This window comes from Dermochelys coriacea, chromosome 19 (genome assembly GCF_009764565.3).
Source record: "Dermochelys coriacea isolate rDerCor1 chromosome 19, rDerCor1.pri.v4, whole genome shotgun sequence".
Classification (NCBI taxonomy): domain Eukaryota; kingdom Metazoa; phylum Chordata; order Testudines; family Dermochelyidae; genus Dermochelys; species Dermochelys coriacea.
In genome coordinates this window covers 6,787,286-6,811,253 of record NC_050086.2, presented here as the reverse complement: position 1 = coordinate 6,811,253, position 23,968 = coordinate 6,787,286, and the positions used below count along the sequence as shown (strand labels likewise).

The 23,968-nt window shown below is 49.9% G+C and overlaps 2 protein-coding genes across 5 annotated transcripts in view; one reads left to right on the top strand and one right to left on the bottom strand.

Moving 5' to 3' along the window:
- The window catches only part of EIF3I (eukaryotic translation initiation factor 3 subunit I), a 14,153-nt gene extending 2,250 nt beyond the window's left edge, over positions 1-11,903 (top strand). Inside the window, exons 2-11 of the mRNA XM_038377973.2 lie at positions 1,166-1,258; positions 2,298-2,385; positions 6,038-6,103; positions 7,063-7,212; positions 7,317-7,444; positions 8,132-8,242; positions 8,768-8,857; positions 10,354-10,427; positions 10,629-10,721; positions 11,456-11,903. Of these exons, the coding sequence (XP_038233901.1) occupies positions 1,166-1,258; positions 2,298-2,385; positions 6,038-6,103; positions 7,063-7,212; positions 7,317-7,444; positions 8,132-8,242; positions 8,768-8,857; positions 10,354-10,427; positions 10,629-10,721; positions 11,456-11,537 (975 nt within the window). The 3' untranslated portion in view covers positions 11,538-11,903. The remainder of the gene's footprint in view (positions 1-1,165; positions 1,259-2,297; positions 2,386-6,037; positions 6,104-7,062; positions 7,213-7,316; positions 7,445-8,131; positions 8,243-8,767; positions 8,858-10,353; positions 10,428-10,628; positions 10,722-11,455) is intronic.
- Positions 11,878-23,718, bottom strand: LOC119845543 (myotubularin-related protein 9-like). Of its 4 annotated transcripts, none has more exons than XM_038377967.2 (11): positions 23,522-23,718; positions 22,944-23,003; positions 22,057-22,165; positions 18,418-18,543; positions 17,252-17,425; positions 16,561-16,778; positions 16,015-16,176; positions 15,261-15,402; positions 14,692-14,912; positions 13,055-13,206; positions 11,878-12,808 (listed from the first exon to the last, which is right to left on the bottom strand). In XM_038377967.2, the coding sequence occupies exons 1-11, from the start codon at positions 23,716-23,718 to the stop codon at positions 12,630-12,632; spliced, it is 1,740 nt and encodes a 579-aa protein (XP_038233895.1). In that variant the 3' UTR covers positions 11,878-12,629. The 4 variants fall into 4 exon arrangements, with proteins under 4 accessions (XP_038233895.1, XP_038233897.1, XP_038233898.1 ...); XM_038377969.2 differs by having other exon boundaries at positions 17,252-17,421; positions 18,418-18,493; XM_038377970.2 differs by lacking the exon at positions 22,944-23,003.
- Between the last annotated feature and the right edge of the window lie 250 nt (positions 23,719-23,968).

Below are 23,968 nucleotides of genomic sequence, written 5' to 3'. Positions count from 1 at the left end.
GTCGTGCTATTCTCCCCCCCCCCACCCCAAAGCCGGCCCGGGCCCATCCCCGCGGTGTCGTGCCTCTCCCCTCCTCTCCCAAAGCCGGTCCCGGAGCCCATCCCTGCGGTTCGTGCCTCTCGCCCCCCCCCCCGGGAACGCCGGGCCCCGGAGCCCATCCCCGCTCGGTATCGTGCCTTCCCCCCCCCCCCCCCAAAGCCGGGGCCCGGAAGCCATCCCGCGGTATCGTGCTCTTCTCCCCCCCCCCCATAAGCCGGGGCCCGGAGCCATCCCGCGGTATCGTGCCTCTGTCCCCCCCCCCCAAGCCGGGCCCGGAGCCCATCCCCGCGGAGTCGTGCTTTTTCCCCTCCCCCAAAGCCGGGCCCAGAGCCCATCCCCGTGGTGTCGTACCCTCCCTCTCTCCGCCCCGGGCACTAGGGTGCCCCTTTCTTCTCGGCCTGAAGCCTGTACTTCTAGCATCATGGCCCTTCCCTCTCTCTGGCCTGGAGCGCATCCCCCAGGGTCATGAGCCCAGTGCTCCTCATTATCCCTCTCCCACTGAGATCTCCTCTGCTGGGGGGGTCCCAATGTAACATGGCACCTGATGCCACCCCAATGCAATCCTGGGTCCCAGTGTGAGGAGCTGCCTGGGCCCTGTGGCACAGGGATTCCCACCCTCAAGGGGAGGAAATGCTTGGTGCAGCCAGCGATGCGGGGATAAAGCCTCCTTATTGGGTGCGATCAGCAACCTCCTGAAGTTCTTTCTAGCCCCTCGTGTCTGTGCATCGAATTCAATCCACAGTCCTCATTGTTTCAGCCTGCTGGGCTCGGAAGTGTCCGGGCTTGTGAGATGACAGATCCCCTTCCAGGGCTACCCAGCGAGACCTGGCAGCCTGGGAAAATAAAGAGCCAGTAATGCTGTGTGGTTTGGGGACTGTGGACTCTGCTAACATTGACAAACGGGCTCACACCTGGGATGAATTTAGCTCTATCTCTTTGGAGAGATGAGGTTTTCTTGTGCAGGTTTCATGGTATGAAATGTGGAAACAGGAGCAAATGGACTAGCGCTAGTTGTGTCTGATAGAAACTCTGTACTTGTGTATTTGCATAAACCGTAAAGCTTGGAGGTTTGTAGTTTTGTTTTAAAATACTGGATTTTTTTTAAAAATGATCTATCTCCCTTTAGAAACCTATACTGTTGCAAGGGCATGAGAGGTCCATTACTCAAATAAAATATAACCGTGAAGGAGACCTACTCTTTACAGTAGCCAAAGATCCTGTAAGTATTCCAGAGCCTTTGACTTAAGTGTTTCATGTCTCTCAAACTTTTTTGTGAGGGAGAACTTAAACAGGATTCTAAAAACATGAAAGTTCTTGCAGCCTGTTTTAATAGTATGGTGAGGGTGGCACAAAACCATAGCTGAGGTGGTGGGGTCAGTTTTTCGTTCAGCAAGTTATTATGGTGACTCCCTTTTGCAAGAGGCTGGGACTTGGGCATCGCCATGAGTTTCCATCTTTCTAACCTATCCCACGGAGAGTTCTCAATCCTGCATGGTAGCACAATACAGGGTTTGGCTTTTACAGAGACTGTATAAAAATTGGTAATTAAGCTGTATTAGATCATTTGTGTAGTCTGATAATCCATTTTGTCCAGGGTGTTGGGTGTATCTCTCTTCTCCTATACCCAGAAACAATTATTCCCATTCCTAGAAACCTTTATTGTTTCCTGTTCAGTTCAAGATCTAGTATAAAACCAACCTGCCTCCTCTTCAGGATCCCTCACAGAATTGTTTTTCCACATCTAGCCTTCTTTCTGTTCTCAGTGTCTCCTCTGTCTTGAACAGCATATATTTCTTTTTCCTCTCCCTGTGTTCCCCCTTAGGCAATAAAATCCCACTCCCACATGTGGGACAGTCTTTCTCCCCCCGATCCTTTTCAAATCCTCTTTCCAGACCCTGTAGAGAGCCATTTCTGCCTGGCTTTCAACATGTATTCTGTCTAGCTGCATTTATAAAGTACCTTTTGCCATACCATCTAGACATAGCATCTCTTAACACAAAAAGGGCACCATACTCCCAGGGTATCCATGCTCATTAATTCTTCACATAATTTGATCTCTCCACCCTTTAACATTCCTATCCTACTACCTCTAGTGATGTTGCCCGTTAGCTATATTATACCGCATGTGCTCCTGTTTGTATGTGCAGTGATGTAGACTTGAGATACTCAAAGATGAGACCATATGGAAATAAATTGCATTCACTTATTTCGCAACTTGATCTAAAGTGGATGCTTGACTAATTGTTTTGCTTTCCCAGATTGTCAATGTTTGGTATTCAATCAATGGAGAGAGGCTTGGCACTTACAATGGCCACACTGGAGCTGTCTGGTGTGTGGATGCAGATTGTATCCTTTGGTGACTGAAACCTGTCTGTCTACTTGTTTATGATGATTCTTCTCACGTGTGAAGTGGGGTGTTTTTATTGTGGACACTAGGTGGCAGGTATTACAATGAGTGATTTTATTGCTGATATCCTGGTCTTTCAATTACTCTCTACTGGCTTCTCCCTCTCCTTTTCCCCCCCACCCATTTGAAATAGTAAGCGAACTGCGGGCTATTGTGTTCTACCCTCACTTATTCAGACATCACTTTTGACTGACCTACTGTGCTCAAAAAGAAAAGGAGGACTTGTGGCACCTTGGAGACTAACAAATTTATTTGAGCATAAACTTTCGTGAGCTACAGGTCACTTCCTCAGATGCATTCAGTGGAAAATACAGTGGGGAGATTTATATACACAGAGAACACGAAACAATGGGTGTTACCATACCCATGGTAAGGAGAGTGATCAGGTAAGGTGAACTATTACCAGCGGGGGGGGGGGGAGGGGGAGGCGTAAGGCGTAATTTTGTAGTGATAATCAAGGTGGGCCATTTCCAGCAGTTGACAAGAATGTCTGAGGAAGGGGGTGGGGGGGGAATAAACATGGGGAAATAGTTTTACTTATAGACTCTAAGGTCAGAAGGGACCATTCTGATCATCTAGTCCGACCTCCTGCACAGCACAGGCCACAGAATCTCACCCACCCACTCTTATGAAAAACCTCACCCATGTCTGAGCTATTGAAGTCCTTAAATCATGGTTTAAAGACTTCAAGGAGCAGAGAAACCTCCCTCAAGTCAACCATGCCCCATGCTACAGAAGAAGGCGAAAAACCTCCAGGGCCTCTCCAATCTGCCCTGGAGGAAAATTCCTTCCCGACCCCAAATATGGCAATCAGCTAAACCCTGAGCATATGGGCAAGATTCACCAGCCAGATACTACAGAAAATTCTTTCCTGGGTAACTCAGATCCCATCCATCTAATATTCCATCTCAGGGGATTTGGCCTATTTACCCTGAATATTTAAAGATCAATTACTTACCAAAATCCCATTATCCCATCATACCATCTCCTCCATAAACTTATCAAGTAGAATCTTAAAACCAGATAGATCTTTTGCCCCCACTGCTTCCCTTGGAAGGCTATTCCAAAACTTCACTCCTCTGATGGTTAAAAACCTTCGTCTGATTTCAAGTCTAAACTTCCTGGTGGCCAGTTTATACCCATTTGTTCTTGTGTCCACATTGGTGCTGAGCTGAAATAATTCCTCTCCCTCTCCTGTATTTATCCCTCTGATACATTTATAGAGAGCAATCATATCTCCCCTCAACCTTCTTTTAGTTAGGCTAAACAAGCCAAGCTCCTTGAGTCTCCTTTCATAAGACAAATTTTCCATTCCTCGGATCATCCTAGTAGCCCTTCTCTGTACCTGCTCCAGTTTGAATTCATCCTTTTTAAACATGGGAGACCAGAACTGCACACAGTATTCTAGGTGAGGTCTCACCAGTGCCTTGTATAATGGTACTAAAACCTCCTTATCCCTACTGGAAATGCCTTTCCTGATGCATCCCAAAACCGCATTAGCTTTTTTCACAGCCATATCACATTGGCAGCTCATAGTCATCCTATGATCAACCAATACTCCAAGGTCCTTCTCCTCCTCCGTTACTTCTAATTGATGCGTCCCCAACTTATAACTAAAATTCTTGTTATTAATCCCTAAATGCATAACCTTACACTTCTCACTATTAAATTTCATCCTATTACTATTACTCCAGTTTACAAGGTCATCCAGATCCTCCTGTATAATATCCCGATCCTTCTCCAAATTGGCAATACCTCCCAGCTTTGTATCATCTGCAAACTTTATTAGCACACTCCCACTTTTTGTGCCAAGGTCAGTAATAAAAAGATTGGTCCCAAAACCGATCCCTGAGGAACTCCACTGGTAACCTCCCTCCAACCTGACAGTTCGCCTTTCAGTAGGACCTGTTGCAGTCTCCCCTTTAACCAATTCCTTATCTACCTTTTGATGTTCATATTGATCCCCATCTTCTCCAATTTAACTAATAATTCCCCATGTGGCACGGTATCAGATGCCTTACTGAAATCAAGGTAAATTAGATCCACTGCATTTCCTTTATCTAAAAAATCTGTTACCTTTTCAAAAAAAGGAGATTAGGTTGGTTTGGCATGATCTACCTTTTGTAAAACCATGTTGTATTTTGTCCCATTTACCATTGACTTCAATGTCCTTAACTAATTTCTCCTTCAAAATTTTTTCCAGGACCTTGCATACTACAGATGTCAAACTAACTGGCCTGTAGTTACCCGGATCCTATTTTTAAGAAAGGAAAAAAAAGTGAACTATATTAGCAATTCTCCAATCATTCAGTACTATTCCTGAGTTTACAGATTCATTAAAAATTCTTGCTAATGGGCTTGCAATTTCAGGTGCCAATTCCTTTAATATTCTAATGACCTATCCACTCCCAGTTATAATTCTTGACATCTGATTTGTGTCCATTTATCCTTTTACGTAGAGACTGTCCAGTTTGGCCAATGTACATGGCAGAGGGGCATTGCTGGCACATGATGGCATTTCTCACATTGGTAGATGTGCAGGTGAATGAGCCTATGATAATATGGCTGTTGTGATTAGGCCCTATGATGGTGTCTCCTGAATAGATATGTGGACACAGTTGGCAACGGGCTTTGTTGCAAGGATAGGTTCCTGGGTTAGTGGTTCTATTGTGTGGTGTGTGATTGCTGGTGAGTATTCACTTCAGGTTGGGGGCTGTCTGTAAGCAAGGACTGGCCTGTCTCCCAAGATCTGTGAGAGTGATGGGTTGTCCTTCAGGATAGGTTGTAGATCCTTGATGATGCATGGGAGAGGTTTTAGTTGGGGGCTGAAGGTGATGGCTAGTGGCGTTCTGTTATTTTCTTTGTTGGGCCTGTCCTGTAGTAGGTGACTTCTGGGTTCTCTTCTGGCTCTGTCAGTTTGTTTCTTCACTTCAGCAGGTGGGTATTGTAGTTGAAAGAATGCTTGATAGAAATCTTGTAAGTGTTTGTCTCTGGTTGGAGCAAATGCGATTGTATCATAGAGCTTGGCTGTAGACAATGGATTGTGTGGTGTGGTCTGGATGAAAGCTGGAGACATGTAGGTAGGAATAGCGGTCAGTTGGTTTCCGGTACAGGGTGGTGTTTACGGTGCTAATAAGCGACGGTCATATAGTGTCCAGAAAGTGGATCTCTTGTGTGGACTGGTCCAGGCTGAAGTTGACGGTGGGTTGGAAATTGTTGAAATCATGGTGGTTCACAGTGCTCTGGAGTTCTTAGAAGATGCCTGAATTTCAAAGTGACCGTCTGTCACCAATGCAGATAGGTGATAAAATAGTTACATTAGTGCAGGTTTCTTGCATTTAAGAGTTGAGCTCCTTAATGCCCCAGAGCAGGAAATTCAAAGTTATGGTTCCCTCAGCAGCGTAAGTGCCTGGACATAGTATGTTGGAATGAAAGTTATTTCATCTGCATGATTTTTTTTCTGATTCTAGATAAATACTGTAGCTACTGCATATCTTGTGTCCTTATGCATCCTAAGGCAAAATGTGACTGTTGGCCTTTTGGGGTGATGGGGTGTGAGAATTTCTTGGCATTCCCTAACTAATGATGCAGGGGACACAAGACACGTGCTTACTGGCTCTGCAGACAACTCCTGTCGGCTCTGGGACTGCGAAACAGGTAAGACAAGAATATTGGGGTGAGGGGGAGTGTTAAACTCTCTCATTAGAGCATAGTTATATCTATGAAATGTATTTGCCTTGAGCTGAGTTGGCAGGGGAATAAGGTAGGATTCTAATTCTACTTTAGGACCACTGGTGAAGATGGGTTTGGTCTCACTCTTACCCACTAATGAATATTCTTTCGTAACTCCCTCACCATCCAAACTGGCAGGAAGTAACAGTATCTCCCCTGAAAAGGCCAGGGGCTGCTGGTGCAGATTAGGATTGAGGTGCATTGGGAGAGTGGCGTGTGGGTAGCTTGTGCAGACTAATTTGCTTTATCTCTGGCCAGTATCCTAAGTTTCATGAGTGCCTAATTCATCCAGAATTTTAAAGAAAACCATGTATGTGCACCTGTGGATTTCCTGGTCTTGTAAATCATATTTCAGTGGATGAACTGGTGTCATCCTGTGAGTAGGAAAGGTGTCCAGCAGGAGGTCCACAGAAAGACAGAATGCTTCTGTGACTTAGAGGAACATTGAGACTCACTTGTTACCAATTAAAGAGATGATGGTGGGGCACTTGTCACAGCTCAGAACAGAACTTGCTGGCCTAGCTAAATACTCAGTGGAAAAACGAGCAAAGAGAATAGACAGTTATGTGCGTTAAGTGTTTGACTGATTGATCATAGTTGATGGCAAGACCCAGGCCAAGTTTCCTGTTTTTGCTTAGTGAAATTTATGTGATTAAACAGATAGTGTTCACTAATCTTATGACTTGTAAAGATTGGTCCAAGGGAGGATTTTTCACTAGCACTTCGGAAAATTAAGAAGTGCTTCGTACAGACTCTAGCCTGCTCTTGATCTGAGCATTGCATACTGGCCAGCTCAGCACTATGATTCACCTTGCAGAAGGGAGGGGCGATGGTAAGGGGTGAGGATATCTGGTGCAATCTAACCGGTTTTGTCCTATGTCTAGGAAAGCAGCTTGCACTGGTGAAGACTAACTCAGCTGTGCGAACCTGCGGCTTTGACTTTGGAGGAAACATCATCATGTTCTCCACAGATAAGCAGATGGGGTATCAGTGTTTTGTTAGCTTCTTTGACCTTCGTGACCCCAGCCAGATTGGTAAGGAATTCAGGCAAATACCTGCATGGAAGACGGGGACTGTGGGAAAACTTGGATCACCTGCAAATCAGTCATTTGTCTAACTCTTCCCTTCCTCTCTGCAGAAAGTGACGAGCCTTACATGAAAATCCCATGCAATGAGTCTAAAATCACTAGCGCTGTATGGGGCCCTCTTGGTGAATTCATCATCGCAGGGCACGAAAATGGAGAGCTGAACCAGTTCAGTGCCAAGGTTATTGTCATGAGGAGCAGTGCTCTCCTCCTCTTTAATTGAGGGCAGAGGGGGTGGGTGTCACAAGATACCTGTATCAGAGTAGCAGCCGTGTTAGTCTGTATCTTCAAAAAGAAAAGGAGTACTTGTGGCACCTTAGAGACTAACAAATTTATTTGAGCACAAGCTTTTGTAAGCTACAGCTCGCTTCATCGGATGCTGAAGTGAGCTGTAGCTCACGAAAGCTTATACTCAAATAAATTTGTTAGTCTCTAAGGTGCCACAAGTACTGCTTTTCTTTTTGAAGATACCTGTAGTGGCCACAGGGAGGAGTGTTGAGCCAGAAGTCAAACCAGCAGCTGCTTGGTGTTGCCAGAAGGCCGCCAGCTGAAGTACACAGCTATGGAGGGCTGGTCTAAACTACTGCTTAAATTGATGTAACTCACATTGCTCAGGGGTGTGAAAAAGATGTAGCTTTCTAGTGTAGACTTGCCCTGAATGTCTGTTTGGGCTGCAGTCCAGACATGGATGAGGAGACCATTGCAGAGTGGTGGTTTAGAGCCATAGAGTTTAAGGCCAGAAAGGACCACTATGTAATTCACTGAGGATGCTAGGTGTAACTGGGACCTCTGTGTGCATGAGGGATGGTCTTCACCTCTCTCAGCAACGGCTCGGTAGCATTAACTCTGTCTTGTGTTTATGCCCCAGTCAGGGGAGGTCCTTGTGAATGTCAAGGAACACACCAAGCAGATCAATGACATCCAGACTTCCAGGGACATGACCATGTTTATCACTGCCTCCAAGGACAACTCAGCCAAGGTGAGACCTGTCCCTACCTCAATGGACCCCATTGACTGATGGCCCCGAGAGCAAACGCAAATGATATTGCTGCCTTGAATGTCTATTTCCCTCTCCCTAGAAACTTACGGGAAACTATGGAGCCAAGTTTTCTCTGTCTCCAAGTAGACATCTGCTTAGTGGGACAAGCCCAGTAACAAGTGGGGGGAATGTACGTTGGCCTGATGAACAGGCACAGATGATACAGTGATTTCAAGTGTGCTGTCTCAGCACAAGGCGCAGAGGGGCACCATGTGCTGGTATTTCCAAGTTGTGTGCTCAGATGTGTTTGGGCCTTGGCACCCTTTTGCAATAGTTGGGAACCCTGTCGCTAACTGCTTCAGAGGTGATGGAGTTGCCTGGCTCCTGTGGAGGTGAGGCAGAGCTCCAGGGCTTTAGGAGGGGGCTGGCTTTCCACTCCATGCTCCCAGCATTGGGAGCCTGCTTGTAAACAGCTGTTCCTCCCATTCAGCATCAGAATAATCAGCTTTGCCTCTTGCCTTCTAGCTGTTTGACTCCACGACACTTGAGCATCAGAAATCGTTCCGGACCGAGCGGCCTGTCAACTCTGCAGCTCTTTCCCCCATCTTTGATCACGTAAGCTAACTGATACGAATGGCATTAATTTCATGTGGTCATCTCATAGATGACTTTCTTTCTTTCCCCTGGCCCCCAAGTTGTTCCAGGGGGCTGGGATTCTAGAACAGTATCAAAGTTTGGGTGACGGGATAGGATTTTACAGTGTAGTTTGTGGGGAGGGAATTGGTGTGGATGCAAGGCATAGATGGGTTTTGGGTGGCTTTCAAGGGGGGCTGTGGGGGTATGTGTTCAAATCCTAGGAATCTTGTAATTAGCTCCTATGATTGGGTCATCTCCATCCTTCAGGGATTACTGCAGGACTATTCTCCACAGTGCACTCTTCATTGTATTTCTGTGCATCACTCTTGAAGTGTGGGAGGGATTTATGGCTCATTCGTGCATCATCTTCCCTCTGTATGCACCCCTGGTTTGGGTTTAATGGCGTCTTAGTATTGCATCCCAAAGCCTCTTCCCTGTCCCCCCTCTAAATCCTGGTATTACATTCCCTTTATGTCGCCTCTGAGATGTTAGGTGAGATCACGAAATGCTGATCACATGTTTGTGGCAGACTGCTCCATTATCAGCCACCCTGTACCAGGGAGGGGGAGGTGTGAACTGAAAGAAGACACTTCTCAATTAAAATAGTTCCCTCCGGTGTTGCTTCTCACAAAGGCAATGTAGAGGGGAGGGGGGAGATTATTTCACCTTCCTGAGTGCTGAAATTTGCAGCAGTAACCAAGCAGCTGGCAACCACTCCCCATCTCGGCCTGTCAGGGGAGCAGAGACACTGATAAGCCTGTCCTGTCCTGTATTGTTTATGCTGGCAACAGCTAAAAACATCTTCGATATTACAGCACTGGCAGGCAGTACTAGCTAGAGGTCAGTTGTAACATTTTTTGTAATATCCCTCCCCTGCTACCAACCCATCCATCTGCAGGGGGTGGGCATGCTAAGGGGAGAGAAGCATTGTAGGACTGGACTGTGCAGTGTGAGAATGGAGACTGGGAGTTTTGAAGAAGCCTATGGGATTTGAGCACCCAGTTCTCACTGAATTCCAGTGGGAGCTGTGTGCTGAATTCCCTTAGGCGCCTTTGAAAATCCCAACTGAGCAGGGTTCCCATGCCTCTGGCTGGATCGGGAAGTGTGTATATAAAACAGGTAACATGAAAACACACAGAACTGAGACACTGAACGTTGGACAGGTGACAACCTTACTTCTAGTGCACAAAGAGCCCAGGAACTGACACCATCTCTTGCATTGTGCTGCTGAGTGCTAAGCCTCCAGTTCATGGCTTATTAAATGATCCCCTTTTAGCAAATGTGTCTGGGAAGCAAGAAATCCCATGGGAGCTCTTTAATAGTACTGCTCCAGCCACAGATACCAGCTGGGATAGGAGCAAATTTCCCACTAGTCTTTGCTCTGGCTGCTATACTGAGTTTCTAGATCCTGGCTCCTACCAGGCAAGAGTGACTGGAGCAGCATCTGAGAGTGTTTGGCTTCTTCCTATTTGCAGGTAGTATTGGGTGGTGGACAAGAAGCCATGGATGTGACCACAACCTCTACCAGGATTGGCAAATTCGAGGCAAGGTTGGTCTGTCTTGTTCCTTTAAGGCAGAGGGAGATTTGGGTGTGTTCGTAGCAACCTGAAGACACCTTTCCTGGTACAGCTGGAGTAGTGTCACTTGAATGGAAGTTACTCTTTGGGTGAAATGCAGGCCAGACTCTGTTCTGAGCTAACCGGAGCTCTGAGGCTCTTGGAATAACCAAAACCCTCTTCTTTGTTCCTAGGTTCTTCCACCTGGGTGTTGAAGAAGAGTTTGGGAGAATCAAGGGTCATTTTGGTCCAATAAACAGTGTTGCTTTCCATCCTGACGGAAAGAGGTAGGGATCTTGCTGGGGTTCCCCAGGCTTTTGAAAACCAATGGTGGTGCTGACTGAAATGCTGGCTAGGGTCAGGCATGTGCTAGATGCATTTTTCCTCTACCGTACAGTTAGGTCTTGCCTGCTTCCCCTGTAGCACCCAGCTAAACTCTGCCAATAGACCTCAGTTCTGACCTGCAGCACCCTCGGTTTGGTCGCATCATGGACTCCTCATGCAGATGCACACCATCCCTGCTCTTCCAATACCAGTCCCTCTCCTCTTGGCCTTAGGGTTCTCTACATCTCAACTAGTACACCCTCCCTGCCCTGAAGGGGGAGGGCCAGCCTCTCTGGAAGTATTGGCCCTTGGTTAAGATCTAATGTAGTAATCTTAGTATGGGAGCCAACCTGCCCTAGCAGAGGGGACAGATGATTCCAATAGGTCTCTTCTCTCTCTCTCTACCTGCTGATCCTATATAGCCAGTAATAGCTTTCTGCAAATATCCATCCTAGGCATAGACTCACGAGCTCTTGGCTCCTGCATCCTCGTACAAGTGAGACCCTCTGAGGTCTGCTAACCCAAAACCTTTACTGGGTTACTTCTCCTGATTATACCGTTGTCCCATATCAAAATCCTTTACTAGATGAAGTGGGGGGTCACTAGACTGTGTTTTATAAAGGGGTATCAATGACCTCAAACTTTTGAGGTCCCAGTGCGGGGCAGTGGGTTCATCTGGCTTTCTCTCCCCATGCAGTTACAGCAGTGGAGGTGAAGATGGTTATGTTCGCATCCATTATTTCGACCCACAGTACTTCGAGTTTGAATTTGAAGCTTGAAACAGCTCTGGTTTCTTCCCCCACCCTTTTTTTTCCCCTTCCACTTTTTTTTTTTTCCAACCCCCATTGGCTCCTCTCCTGGAGTTTTGTCCAGGCTTAAAGTTATTCTGTTCCAATGGGCGGCAGCATGGAATTCTTGGGAGTGAATGCTGAGGGTGTGAGCTTAAAAGAGAAACCAGCCTGGAATGGTAGGTAGGTTCAGCTGCTTTGTCTGAGGTAGTCTGAGTGGTGAGAGACCAGAGGGAAGAATGAGCCAGCTTTCACCCTGCTGCTGTGGACACTAACTTCCTGCCCTGCTGGAGATATTTATAAGCTGTGGGAAAATAAACACAAGAGGAAATGATAAATATAAATGTTTTATAACCAGATGAGTACAAGTGTATCAGTCCTTGCAGTGGGTAAACTCAGCTTGGTTCTCTCTGTTTCCCTGGTTACCCTGGATAAATCTCCTACCCACTCATCACTGTCCAATGGCATTTCCCCTTCACTAATATCCAGAATCACTGAATCTGTAAACAAGTCAGAAAACAATTACTGGTTGCTATGTGTCCAGATGACAAATGCACATGACCCCATTGCTTTGTGCAGGAAGTGAGACTGAGCTGACTTTCTTCATGGAATAGTTATTTCCTGCACTAGGAAGGTTTTGATGCTAAATATCTTTTTTTTAGCTCTGCTACCCCGAGTAAGCTGACCCAGGCTCTGAGCCTCAGTGCTGCGGGGGTTTTATTGCAGTGTAGACATGCCCTGAATGTTTCCCCCCTCGAAAGGAGATGTCATAAGTAGAGTCCATTTTACTGTAACAAACCCAGGCTGTACTTTGTAATTGCTCAAAGCGTTGTGCCACGAGATTGGGTCCGTGTCTGCCCCATGTGTCCTCTGATCCCTGTGCGCCTGGCACGTTTGGCTCAGCCTGGCCTGCTGTCCAGATTTGTGTTTGGCATCAACAGGGCCTGTGTGACCAGCACAAAGCCCCACTCCCTAAGAGGCAGCGTCTCTCCTCGCTGCCTCTGGAGCAGTCTGAGTGATGGATGGGAGATGTGGCCGAGCCTGAGCTATCAGCTGTTTTGTTGCAGCCACTGATGTTCTGGTTCATCCTTCATTTGCGGTCCCTGTGATTGTCAGTGGGTAAGCAACATCTGGTTGTGAGTGGCACAGTGTGCACCCTGCACTCTCCTCTGGGGCATCTTCACAGCTTGTCACTAGTCGCTGGATTTCTGCCCAGGCCTCATCTAAGTATTGAGAGGATCGGATCCAACGGAGGAACAAACCTGCAAGACACGTTCAGTTTGTGTTACTATATGTAGCCCCCAGCTCCTACCCTCAGCCCTGCAGGAAGAGGCTGGAACTGCAGCAGCTGTCCCCAGCCTGTGCTCGCTGCTCTTCCCTGCAGTGACTGAGGGGAGCAGTCAGGGTTTCTGCCGATTGAATGCAAGGTTCTTGCAGCGTGGTTTAGGTTGGAGACCCCTGTATTTCAAGAGTAGCTGGCTAAAGGCCAATGCCTGAGCAGCACTTACCCTGCCAGAGCTGCAGGCTCTGAGGCTCCACAGAAGGCCAGATGACCAGGGCATTGTATGTGTACAGGGGATTCAGGTGTTTCTTCCACTCACTGGGTTGGTTCAGCCAGGACCAGAGGGAGTGAGTTTTCTCCTTCACGTCACACAAGCACCTGCATGAGCATCCAGCAGCATTTTAGTCCTTTCCCTGGCGTTCTGCAGTGTACGGGTAGCCTACAGCGATGACCTCTCCCAGAGCTTGGGCCATATACTGGCCATGGGCCTGGGTTGATACTCCTGCTCCTTGGCGAAGCAGGAGCTGGCAGGGCATTGTGAATTTAGCTCTAAAGACCTTTTGTGGGAGTAGCAGAAACCCAGCGCTGGAGTTGAGCTGTGGAGCGGGTGAGGAGCCACCTCGGCTGGTGCTGGGCTTTGCTCCAGCTGGGGCCACGTGTGGCTGTACAGCCAGTGGTGGAGGCAAGAAGGGAATATGTTCATACCATCCCTTCAGGGGTACGGAGACACCAAAGCACGCATGGGGGAGGGGGATGGACTGTTGGTGGGAATTTGGTTTGGATATGCTTGGCCCTAACCAACTCGGGTAAGGTGGGAGCTGCTCCATCCCTGTGGGCTGCAGTAGGCACAGGGCCCGCTCTGGATCTCTCCAGATCATGCCACTCCTAGTCAACCACCTAACATGGGCTGAGGTGTTTAGCTGCTGGCAGCCAGGTGTGGAAGTTTTGTCATATCCCCTCACATAATGGTTCTCCACCTTTCCAGAATACGGTGCCCCTTTCAGGAGTCTGATCTGTCTTGTGTAGCGCATGGTTCAGCTCACTGAAAAATTCCTTCCTTGCCAAATCCGACACCAAAATACAAAAGTACTAGCACCCTATTGCTGACTCATTTTTACCATTTCATTATAAAAGAAATCATGGGAATATAAATATTGTACTTGAGCCTGTTTTCCACTTGAGTCTTGGCTAAAGCCTGAGCCCTACTGCCTGGGGCTGAGGCACGTAGCTTAGCTCCCTGGGGTGTGAGGCTCTGGGCAGTTGCCCTCAAGGCCGCCCCCACTGCTGGCCCTGCACTTGACCCCTCTAAACTTGTCCCATGACCCCCTGGAAGTTGTAACCCCCCAACTGAGAACAATCTAGATGAGCAGAGTACCCCCCCTAGAAGACCTTTGTCTACCCACAGTGGTATGCGTACCCCTGGCTGAGAATCACTGCCCTAAGAGGTGTGTCATCTCCTAAGGCCGGTCGGAGCAGAACATGCGAGGAAGTGATAAGTGCTTGCTGCAGAGAAAGGCACACACCGTTTGCTTCACTCAGGTGCCTTGCAAAGCTGGACAAATGACCTTCTGCCAGCTCATCTCAGCCCTGGCACATGCGGGACGACTTAGCCGTAACTGGTGAGGTGAAAGAGGGCAGGGGTGATAACCTTCCCCCACCGTACCCAGTGAAAACACTAATGCATCAATGTGAGATCACTTATCATTTGGGTGGGGACTGCCCCCATGAGCCCCAGGGGACTGTAAACTAGATTTGGGAGGGGGCAAGCACAGTCCTGCTAGCTTCTCCCAGGCCCAGATCCTTTGATCAGTACTGTCCCTGCTCTCTAGATGGCCCTCCCTTCACCGATCTCTGGGCACTCACCTTTCCTTCTCACTGTTGCACAGAAAGGTGCCATAGCAAGATGCGTACGTGTGTTCGAACAGCACCAGCAGCAGGCTCTCGCTAAACTGCAGGGAGAAGGGGAACTGGCGCCCCAGCTGCCAGACACAGTCGAGGAAGAGGAGGAAGATGGGAGCCTCCTGCTTGAGCCGGGCGTGGGAGTAGGCGGAGTGGGCATAGCGGAAGTGAAACGGGTGTCCTGCCTGCAAAGCCAAGGGCCAAAGGAATCCATCAGTAAGGGGGCGGGGGAGGCAGGAATGAGTGGGCACAAGCCACGGGGGGGGTGACCTACACAAAGGAGCTGCCTGTTTCCAGAACAGCGGGGCCCTTGGGTGAGGACCAGGGATGAGGGGGAGCTGGTGTGGGTCTGGTGTAACGAGCCAGAGCATCATCCCTTCACCCCACCTGCAAGCCGGTGTTGCTGTGAGATTTGGGCTGGCTGCTCTACCCTCAATTGTGGGCTAGAGCTGCTATGGCCAGGCTGCTTTGGGTTGGTAGCCCCTTTCCAGGAAGTGCTCCTCAGCCTGGGGGTGGGTTCATGAGGGAGTTACCTCTATCCACTCCCGCTCCAGCAGCCCCTGGAACCCAGCCAGCGTCCTGCAGTCAGGGTCGAGGATCACCTGGGCCAGAGCTGTCACCAGCAGGGTGGTATCTGTCCCCTCAGCTCCATGCACCAGGACGCAGGCGTCTTCCCTGAAGGCAAACACAGCGTGGCAGTCACCAGAAGGAAAATGCCCTGGGCCCCTGCAGGCCAGTGAGTGGTGGGGTCCCAACTTGCTATAAGTGAGAAAGTGACAGAGCACCAGGGCTGAAGAGAGCCTGCTGGGGCTGCCTGGGGGAGGAGGGCACCGGACCGGTGTTTGAATTCCAGCTCGGATGCCTTAGGCTGTTGCTGTGCGCGGATCAAGGCTATGAGGATGCTGACAGCTGTGGTTATTCTGCAGTCAGCTGGGGAGCTTTAACTAATGCTCAGTACCTTCCGTCATTAATCCTCCTGTACATTTTTTTAAACGCAGATGGGGAAACTGAGGCCCAGAAGATGGCTGTGACTGTGCTGAGGCCGCATGGGGAGTCAGGGGCAAGACTGGGAACAGACGGGTGTCCCTTGGTCCCAGTTGGGCTCCAGGGGCTAGGCCGGGTACCTCCCAGGAACCCCAGCTCACATGCAGCCTGTTGATCTGCTTTACAAAGACCTTTTCCAGGGAGAAAGAACTGGCAACAGTCTGCAGGGGCAGCAGGTGATACAACGCAACGCACTGTCCCGAAAGCAGCTGAGTACCTGCCCCTTCCACCCCCTTCTCTCACCTCTCCATGCACTGGGCGGCCAGGCAGGCAGTGCTCAAGGCCCCCTTGACATGGGCCAGCCATTTGGAGCTCTCCAGCTTGCTCAGCCAGCGGTCCATGCTGAGGGAAGTGTCATTGCAGGCTTCTACCAGCTTAATGAAACTCTCCTGGAGCGGGCGGCCCCTGAAAGGGGGAGGAGGAAGCTGTCAGGAGGGTGGCATGTGTGTGTGATGGTTTCTAGGCTCCTTCAATAAGTTTGCAACATCTGAGGAGGAGGGGAGGTTGGAGCCTCTGTCCCAATGTTTCTGGGGTGGGGGGGGCATTTCAGAACTTGCATAGTTGGGTCAATAACCACCAGTGTAATGAGTGGGCCAGGCTTGGCATAGCACAGCCTCAGATACTACGGTGCCAATGGAGACAAAAGGGCAGGGGGGTTAATGTCTAATGTCAATGTAGACGCTCCCTGTAAGAGCCCAGCCACAGATCCCCATGCACTGCAGGTGAAGCCACCAGCCTCCATGCTGGGGGGCTTAGTGAGACGGCAGGTGGGAGAGCTGCTGCCCTTACCTCTCCAGTTGTCTGTGCAGCCGCTTCCAGCGGGGATAGGAGGATGTGGGCTCTGTGCCGCCCCCCATCATCCGGGCCTGCTTGGCTGCCTGAGCTGAGCGGGTGTCGATGATGAAGCCGTGCCCCCCTTCATCCAGGGCGGCACTGAGCAGCGCCTCATCCTCTTGGCAGCGCTTCCTGTTGGGCCCTATCAGCGGCTGGCTGCTACGGAGCATCACCTGCAGGACAGAGGAGTGAGGACGTCTTTCCTCCCCTTGTGCACTGCTGCGAACAGGCCTTCAGCTAAGCAGGCTTTGGCTTGTTTGGTACTTGGCTCGGAGACCTCTGAGGGCAAACCCAGCTGCTCTGAGTCCTAGCTCGGTTCCAGCTTGGATTCAGTGGGTCTCTTCTGGCTCTTTCATTTCCCCTTGCAGTTTGCTGGAGACCGTGTTCTTTGTTACTTCTTGTACTGAACAGCTGGGCGGTGTTGCTGTGAGCTGTTCAGCAGCTGCAGTGCCTCACCCCAGAAGTGGCTCAATTTGTTGGTGACATGCTTTGCAATCCTCAGAGAGGTCATGTCTGATTATAGTGCTAGTGGTGGCAAATAGACAGGGGAAGCACTGATCTGCAGAAGCTTTCCCACTCTCATTCTTCACCTTCTGAGAGGAAGAGCTGGGAGGGAAGCAAGAAATTAAAAGGGAAACAGACTCACCGTCCCGTTCTTCTTGTGATAGTAGCTGAGAACAGGGAATCGTCCCCCTTGGCGGAACCGGGCGGCCTTCTTCAAGACATTATCGTTCACTGTGGCTGGTACAATTACAGCTGGTGGGTAACTGGAGCAGATGGTGAAATCCCCATTAGCACAGCTCAGCCTCCAAGCACCTGTCTGGGAAGTACAGAAGTGTCAGGTTCTGATTCCTACAGCTTTCACCCCACGAAGACAAGGGTGGGGTTGGGGCTTCTATACCAGATGGATATTCTACTCTACCCTGGAGGGCCCACCTCTACAGCAGATATCTCCAAGGCCCAGCTAGTCCTTGGCCTCTCTGCTAAGACTGTCAGTGAGGGAACCAGTTGTGGAGGGTGGGTTCTGCGATGTGGACCTCTGTCCCATTTGGGGCTGGAGTAACACCCACCAATTCATCTCCCGTAGGCAGGGGTGCAAGTAACTGAAATGACTTACTGGTATGCAGGGCAGCTGGGGTTCTGGGCAAGGTGGGGGGTGGCAAGGTGGAAGGGGCGGGGCCTTGGGCCAAAATCCCCCAACCAGCCCTTCAGTGCTGCCCGGCGTGCACTGCCCAGGGCTCTGGCCACTGGCACGGTAGGCAATAGCAGCCAGAGCCACTGGCACTTTAAATCACTGCTGGAGCCCTTCCCCACCCCTGCATCAGTGGCCCAGACTGTACAGTCGGCATTTTTTTACTGGTACACTGTACTGGACTGTACCGGCTTACTTTCACCTCTGTCCGTAGGTCACCATATCACCAGCCGATAACTTTCAGTTGCTACAGATCCAGGCTGCTTTGGCCTAGCAACCTGGAGGGAAAGATGCCATCTCCACTTCCCAGCCCATCCTCCGTGTTCAGATACTTTGTGTGCCATCTGCATCCTGACCAAACCCCTTTCCTACTAAGAGCCTCTCCCTTTACCAATGCACCTGCCATTACCCACCCCATGAGCCATCACATCCACATGGATTTGACACGTTCTCTGCCCTGCATGTGGGGTGATGCCCCATGTGTGAAATGATCCCTCCTTGCCCTATGTGTTGTGTATGGAGTGGCTCAATCCCCCACTCCATCTTGAAGGACATTTCTGGAGTGATCTCTTCTCCCCATTGATCTCTCATCAAAAAGGTTTCTGCCCCTCCATACCCACCTCTGAGGCAATTTGTTGGTAGTAATGTTGGAGGGGGTAAAGCTTCCATCCATCCTTGAGCTTCATGCTTTGGGGTCTGTAGAAGAATGGGTACATCATCATCACTGAATCCACAGAAGAGAGGGCCTAGAAGAAAGAACAAGGATGACCACACACATGGAATTGGTCTCTATTCATAGTATATGGACCAGCATCCACAGAATATTGACTACATGCTAGGGAAGGGCTAAAACAGCCCACAAGAGGCATTCTGTATCCAGAATGCAGCTAATGCAAAGACAGCAGCTATTAGAGGGGATAACACCACCCGCACCGGGCCTCAGGGCTTCTTTGCACCTGAATCCAATCTTAAGTCTTAATGGCAGGCAAAATAAGTAGCTGAACTGGGCTGGGCTGTGTGCCAGCCTCAGAGATAGTGCAGGCCACAGATGTCTTCATCTTTCATTCATAGATTCTAAAGCCCAAAGGGACCATTGTGATAATCTAGTCTAACCTGTATAACACAGGCCAGAGAACTCCCCACTCCAAATTCCTAGAGCAGATCTTTTAGAAAAACATACAGTCTTGATTTTAAAATGATCAGTGATGGGGAATTGACCACAACCTTGGATAAATTAACCCAAACTTAATTACCCCCATTTATTTCCAGTCTGTTTGTCTAGCTTTAATTTCCAGCCATTGGATACTGTTAGACTGGTCTCTGCTACACTGAAGAGCCTATTATTAATTATGTGTAGATCTTTATAGACTGTGATCAAGTCACCCCTTAGCCTTTCCTTTGTTAAGTTAAAAAGATTGAGCTCCTATCCCTGTAAGGCAGGTTTCTAATTCTTTTATCATTCTTGTGGCCATTCTCTGAACCCCCTCAAATTTATCAATATCCTTCTTGAAGTGTGGACATCAGAACAGGACACAATATTCCAGCAGCGGCTGTACCGGTGCCAAACATAGAGGTAAAATAACTTTTCTGCTCCTACTTGAGATTCCCCAGTTTATGGCTCCCAGGATCGCATTAGCTGTTTTGGCCACAGTGTCATCCTGGGAGCTCATGTTCAGCTGATTATCCACCACAGCCCCACACCGACTTGCTGATGATCCCCCATTTACAATTACATTTGAGACCTATTAGTTAGCCAAGTTTTATTCCATTTAATGTGTGCCATGTAAATTTTACATCATTTCAGTATTTTAATCAAAATGTCTTTGTGGTACCAAGCCAAACGCTTTAGAGAAGTCTAAATATATTATGTCAATCCTATTATCTTTATCAGCCAAACTGGCAATCTCACAAAAAAAAAAAATCAAGTTCGTTTGAAAGGGTCTATTTTCCATAAACCTATGTTAATTTACATTAATTACATTACCATGTAATTAATTCTTGGTAATTCTTTATTAATCAGCTCCCTATATCAGCTGCTCCATTATCTTGCCAAGGATCGATGTCAGGCTGACAGGCCTATAATTATCCAGGTCATCCCATTTACTCTTTTAAAAACTGGCATTTACATTAGCTTTCTTCCAGTTTTCTGGAACTTCCCCAATGCCCCAAGACTTATTGAAAATCAACATTAATGGTCCAATGAGCTCCTCAGTCTGCTCTTTTAAAACTCTTGGATGCAAGTTATCTAGACATGCTGATTTTAAAATATCTATTAGTAGCTTCTGTTTAATATCCTCCTGCCATACTAGTGGAATGGAAAGAGTGTTAACATCACCATTTGATGAAACTGTTTTCCCCTTGAATATAGAACAGAAATATTTATTTAACACTTCTATCTTTTCAGCATTCTGATTGATAATTCTACCATTTCCGTTTAATAACAAACCAATACCCTTGTCAGGATGCTTTTTGTTCCTAATATATTAAAAAAACTCCTCTTTATTGTCTTTAACTGTGCTGGCCATAGATTTCTCTTTATGGTCCCTTTGATTCCCCTTATCAGTTTTCTACAATTCCTCACTTCTGATTTATATTAATTACTATCAACTTTCTCTTTCTTCCATATGGAAGTGCATCCCCTGGAAACTACAGGTTCCAGCATGCAATGCAGTCAGGCCACCTGAATCAAAATGGCACATTGCATATTGGGAACTGTACTCTCTTTGGGCCAAGATGAGGCCCATTAAAGATGGGGGTGTCTTGAACCTGCCTCCATTCAGGTCAATGTCAAAACTTCCACTGAGCTGGCTGGGAGCGGTTCTGGGTTGCAAGCCAAGGCCTTCGAGATCCTGGTCAAGTTTTCAGTGTAGCCCTCAGCTGGGCTATAGTAGGGTGCCCCAAGTCATCACCATGTGTTAGTGAGATGGACCCAGCAGGTAAGTCTGAAAGCCCCTAAGGAGATCTGAATTAGGGTTACCATATTTGAACATTCAAAAAAGAGGACACTCCACATTGGGGTGCTGTCAGCCCCACCCACGCTCCGCCCCCACTCCTCCCACGCTCCGCCCCCACTCAGCCCCAGGCCCCGCCTGCTCGGTCCCGCCACTGCACCCCTTCTCGCCCCCTGGCCCGCCGCTGGCTCGCTGCTTGCCTCCTCACCCCTGCCCGCCCACCTGCCGCTGGCTCGCTCGCCGCTCGCCTCTTCAACCCCCACTGCCCACTGTTGGCCTTTTCACCCCCCACCACCTGCTGCTGGCTTGCCACCCACCTCCTCGCCCTCTTCATGCCCGCCTGCCCACTCACCTGCAGCTGGCTCCCTCGCCCCCCGCCTCCTCACCCCCACCCACCCACCTGCCGCTGGCTCGCTCGCCGCTCGCCTCTTCAACCCCCATTGCCCACTGTTGGCCTTTTCACCCCCCACCACCTGCTGCTGGCTTGCCACCCACCTCCTCGCCCTCTTCATGCCCGCCTGCCCACCCACCTGCAGCTGGCTCCCTCGCCACCCGCCTCCTCACCCCCGCCCACCCACCCACCTGCTGTTGGCTCACTCTCCTCTTCAACTCCTGCTGCCCGCCTCCTCACCCTCCCGCCCACCTCCTCGCCTGCCAGCTTCCTCACACTCCTCTCTCTCCCACCCACCTCCTCACCCTCTCTCCCGCCCCCTGACCCGACCCTACCCTAGGAGCCAGAGGGACCTGCTGGATGCTTCCCAGGAGCCGCCCCAGGTAAGCACCGCTGGGACTCCCCACCTTGCCCCCCCCGGCAGGTCCCTCTGGCTCTTAGGGTTGGGTCAGGTCAGGTTGCGGGGGGCAGAGGGCTCTCTGTGCGCTGCGGGCGCCTGTAAGCCTCGCGTCGCAGCTCTGGCAGCTCCCATCTAGGGTTACCATACGTCCCTATTTTCCCGGACATTTTTAGATATTTAAAAATTCCTCCCGGACACAATTTAAGAACTAAAAAGCCAGGGACATGTCCGGGAAAATGGACATATGGTAACCCTATCTGAATGCAAAGAAAGACCAGAGGGAAGTCAATATTTACCAACGTTAATGATGAACTCAAAGCAAACACTACAGGGGCACTGCGCTTCCTCTTGCCAAATGTCAAAACCTTCCACGCTGGGGAGAGGATCTTTCCAGGAGCTGCATTTGCCTGCCTTCCAGTCCCAGCCCAGACCCCAGCTACACTCTGGGTGGCCAAAAGGCCATTCCCTTCCCTTCACCAGAGAATGAATCTTGAACCACCAGTTGGCACTAACTGACCTCAGTGGAGCTGGCGATGTTGAGACATTCCTCCATACCCGGGATCTCCAGCTGCAGCACCTTCAGGTCTTTGCACTTGAGTGTGATTGTGCCCAAGGAATTTGCAACCCTGTGGGGAGATGCCAGACAGGAGCTGGGAGTCAGACCCTGTGTCCTTGTCTCTTTGATCAACCACAATCCAAACTCCCAAGGTGGAGTCCAGCTGCTGCATGTGTGAGCGTGGGTGCATGCGAGCATAGGTGCATGTAAGTAAGAGACGCGACAGACAGAGGCAGGTGAGAACTTGAGTGTGCATGAGAACATCTGTGTGTAAGAATGTGTCTAGTGGCTGCTCAGGAAGCTCAGTCCAGCCTGAGAGGTGCATGTCTGCGCTGGGCAGTTGCTTGCATTGTTTGCCGTCGCGGCTGCCCTGGAGGGTGGGTAAATGTGTGATCATGGAAGCGTGGCTGTGTCTGTACACGTGTAGGTGCAAATGTGGGAGCATGTGCTTGGGAGGGTCTGAACGGGATGATTGTGAGGAGCGTGTTGGAGTGTGTGTTATTCCACCTGTCCCTGGCGTGTAAAGGACAGGGATTTCCAGTCCTTCTGGAGCAGCTCAGGCGCGTTGTTGTCAAGCTGCCTCATCCCTGAATACTAAGATGGAGGCACCGTTCACTCTGACTGCCAGGCCCCACCTTCTCCCCTGTCTTTCCCCGACTCCTGACAGAAGCAGTGAGGCCAGTGTCCTCCCCACCTCTCTGGGGAGAGGATACTAAAGCAAGTGTTGCAGACACAGGTGCCTGGTGCCCCAGCCCAGCGCAGCCGTCTGAGCGGGAAGCTGCTCTCTGGTTAGTGCGAAGCCAGGCATTTTAGGTGGGTTAGAGCCAATACAGGGGTAAAAGCCAAACCTGGTCTCTTGGTGGGAGCTGTTAGTCCTGGAGGTTTGGTACCAGCCTAGGTTCTGAACACTGAGTCACAGAAAAGAAGAGAGGTTATTGCACAAGGGTTGAGCTGCACCATCTGACTAGCCCCAAAGGCAGAGGAGAGAATGGAAAAAGAGGCAAAAGCCTGTTCTGTCCCCTAACCAGCTGCTCTCCCCATGCTGGATGCAGCACTCGACTGGGACACTCAGCAATGGCAGCTGAAGGCAGAGTTTAGTGTCTCGTCCCAGCCCCCGCTCTATGCTGGGTGCAGAGTTGGTGAGATCCACTCTGTCGTTCTCTGGGTCACCATGGCGGATGGGCACCAAGGAATGATAAGTGAATGGTGAACAGTGTGGGTGGTGCCTGTAAACAAGAGACAGACCTCTGGTTCAATACACACACATACCCCAGATCTGGGGGCGTGAGCCATGTGACTCCCACTGATGCCAGTGGGCCCATCCCAGCTCCGACCACCCACAGACTCTCTCTCACTCAGAGGGTGAGACGGTGTCGGGCACACGCCTCCTCGGTGGGACATCAAGGAGGGGGCGGGAGAGACTTACCTTTTCTCAACAGCGTCCACGTTCCGGATGAGAAGCCAAAGCTCCACCGTGCCCTGCTCCCCATTGCCCCCGGGCTGGGACGACAGCAGCAGGTGATGGCTGGTGATGCACAGCGTCCCCTTGATCGGCGGGAGCCCGGAGCATGAGAGCTGCACGTTCTCCACCTTTGCTGTCTTGATCAGCTCTGCAAACTCCATGGCGACGGCAGCGGTGCCAAGCTGAACCCTGGCAAGGAGCGTGGGGCACCTGGCACAGAGAGCCCCAAAGAATTGTCACGTGTCCTTCCTGAAGGGCTGATGGGCAACTGAGTCCAGACAAAGTCCTCTGCCAGCACCTAAAATGGCCAGAAAAGGAGATGGAGACTCAGCGTGAGATGGGGGACAGGCTGTGGGAGGCACCTCGCAGCCTCTCTTTGCCATCTCCTTCCCACCCCCTCCTACAGGTTCA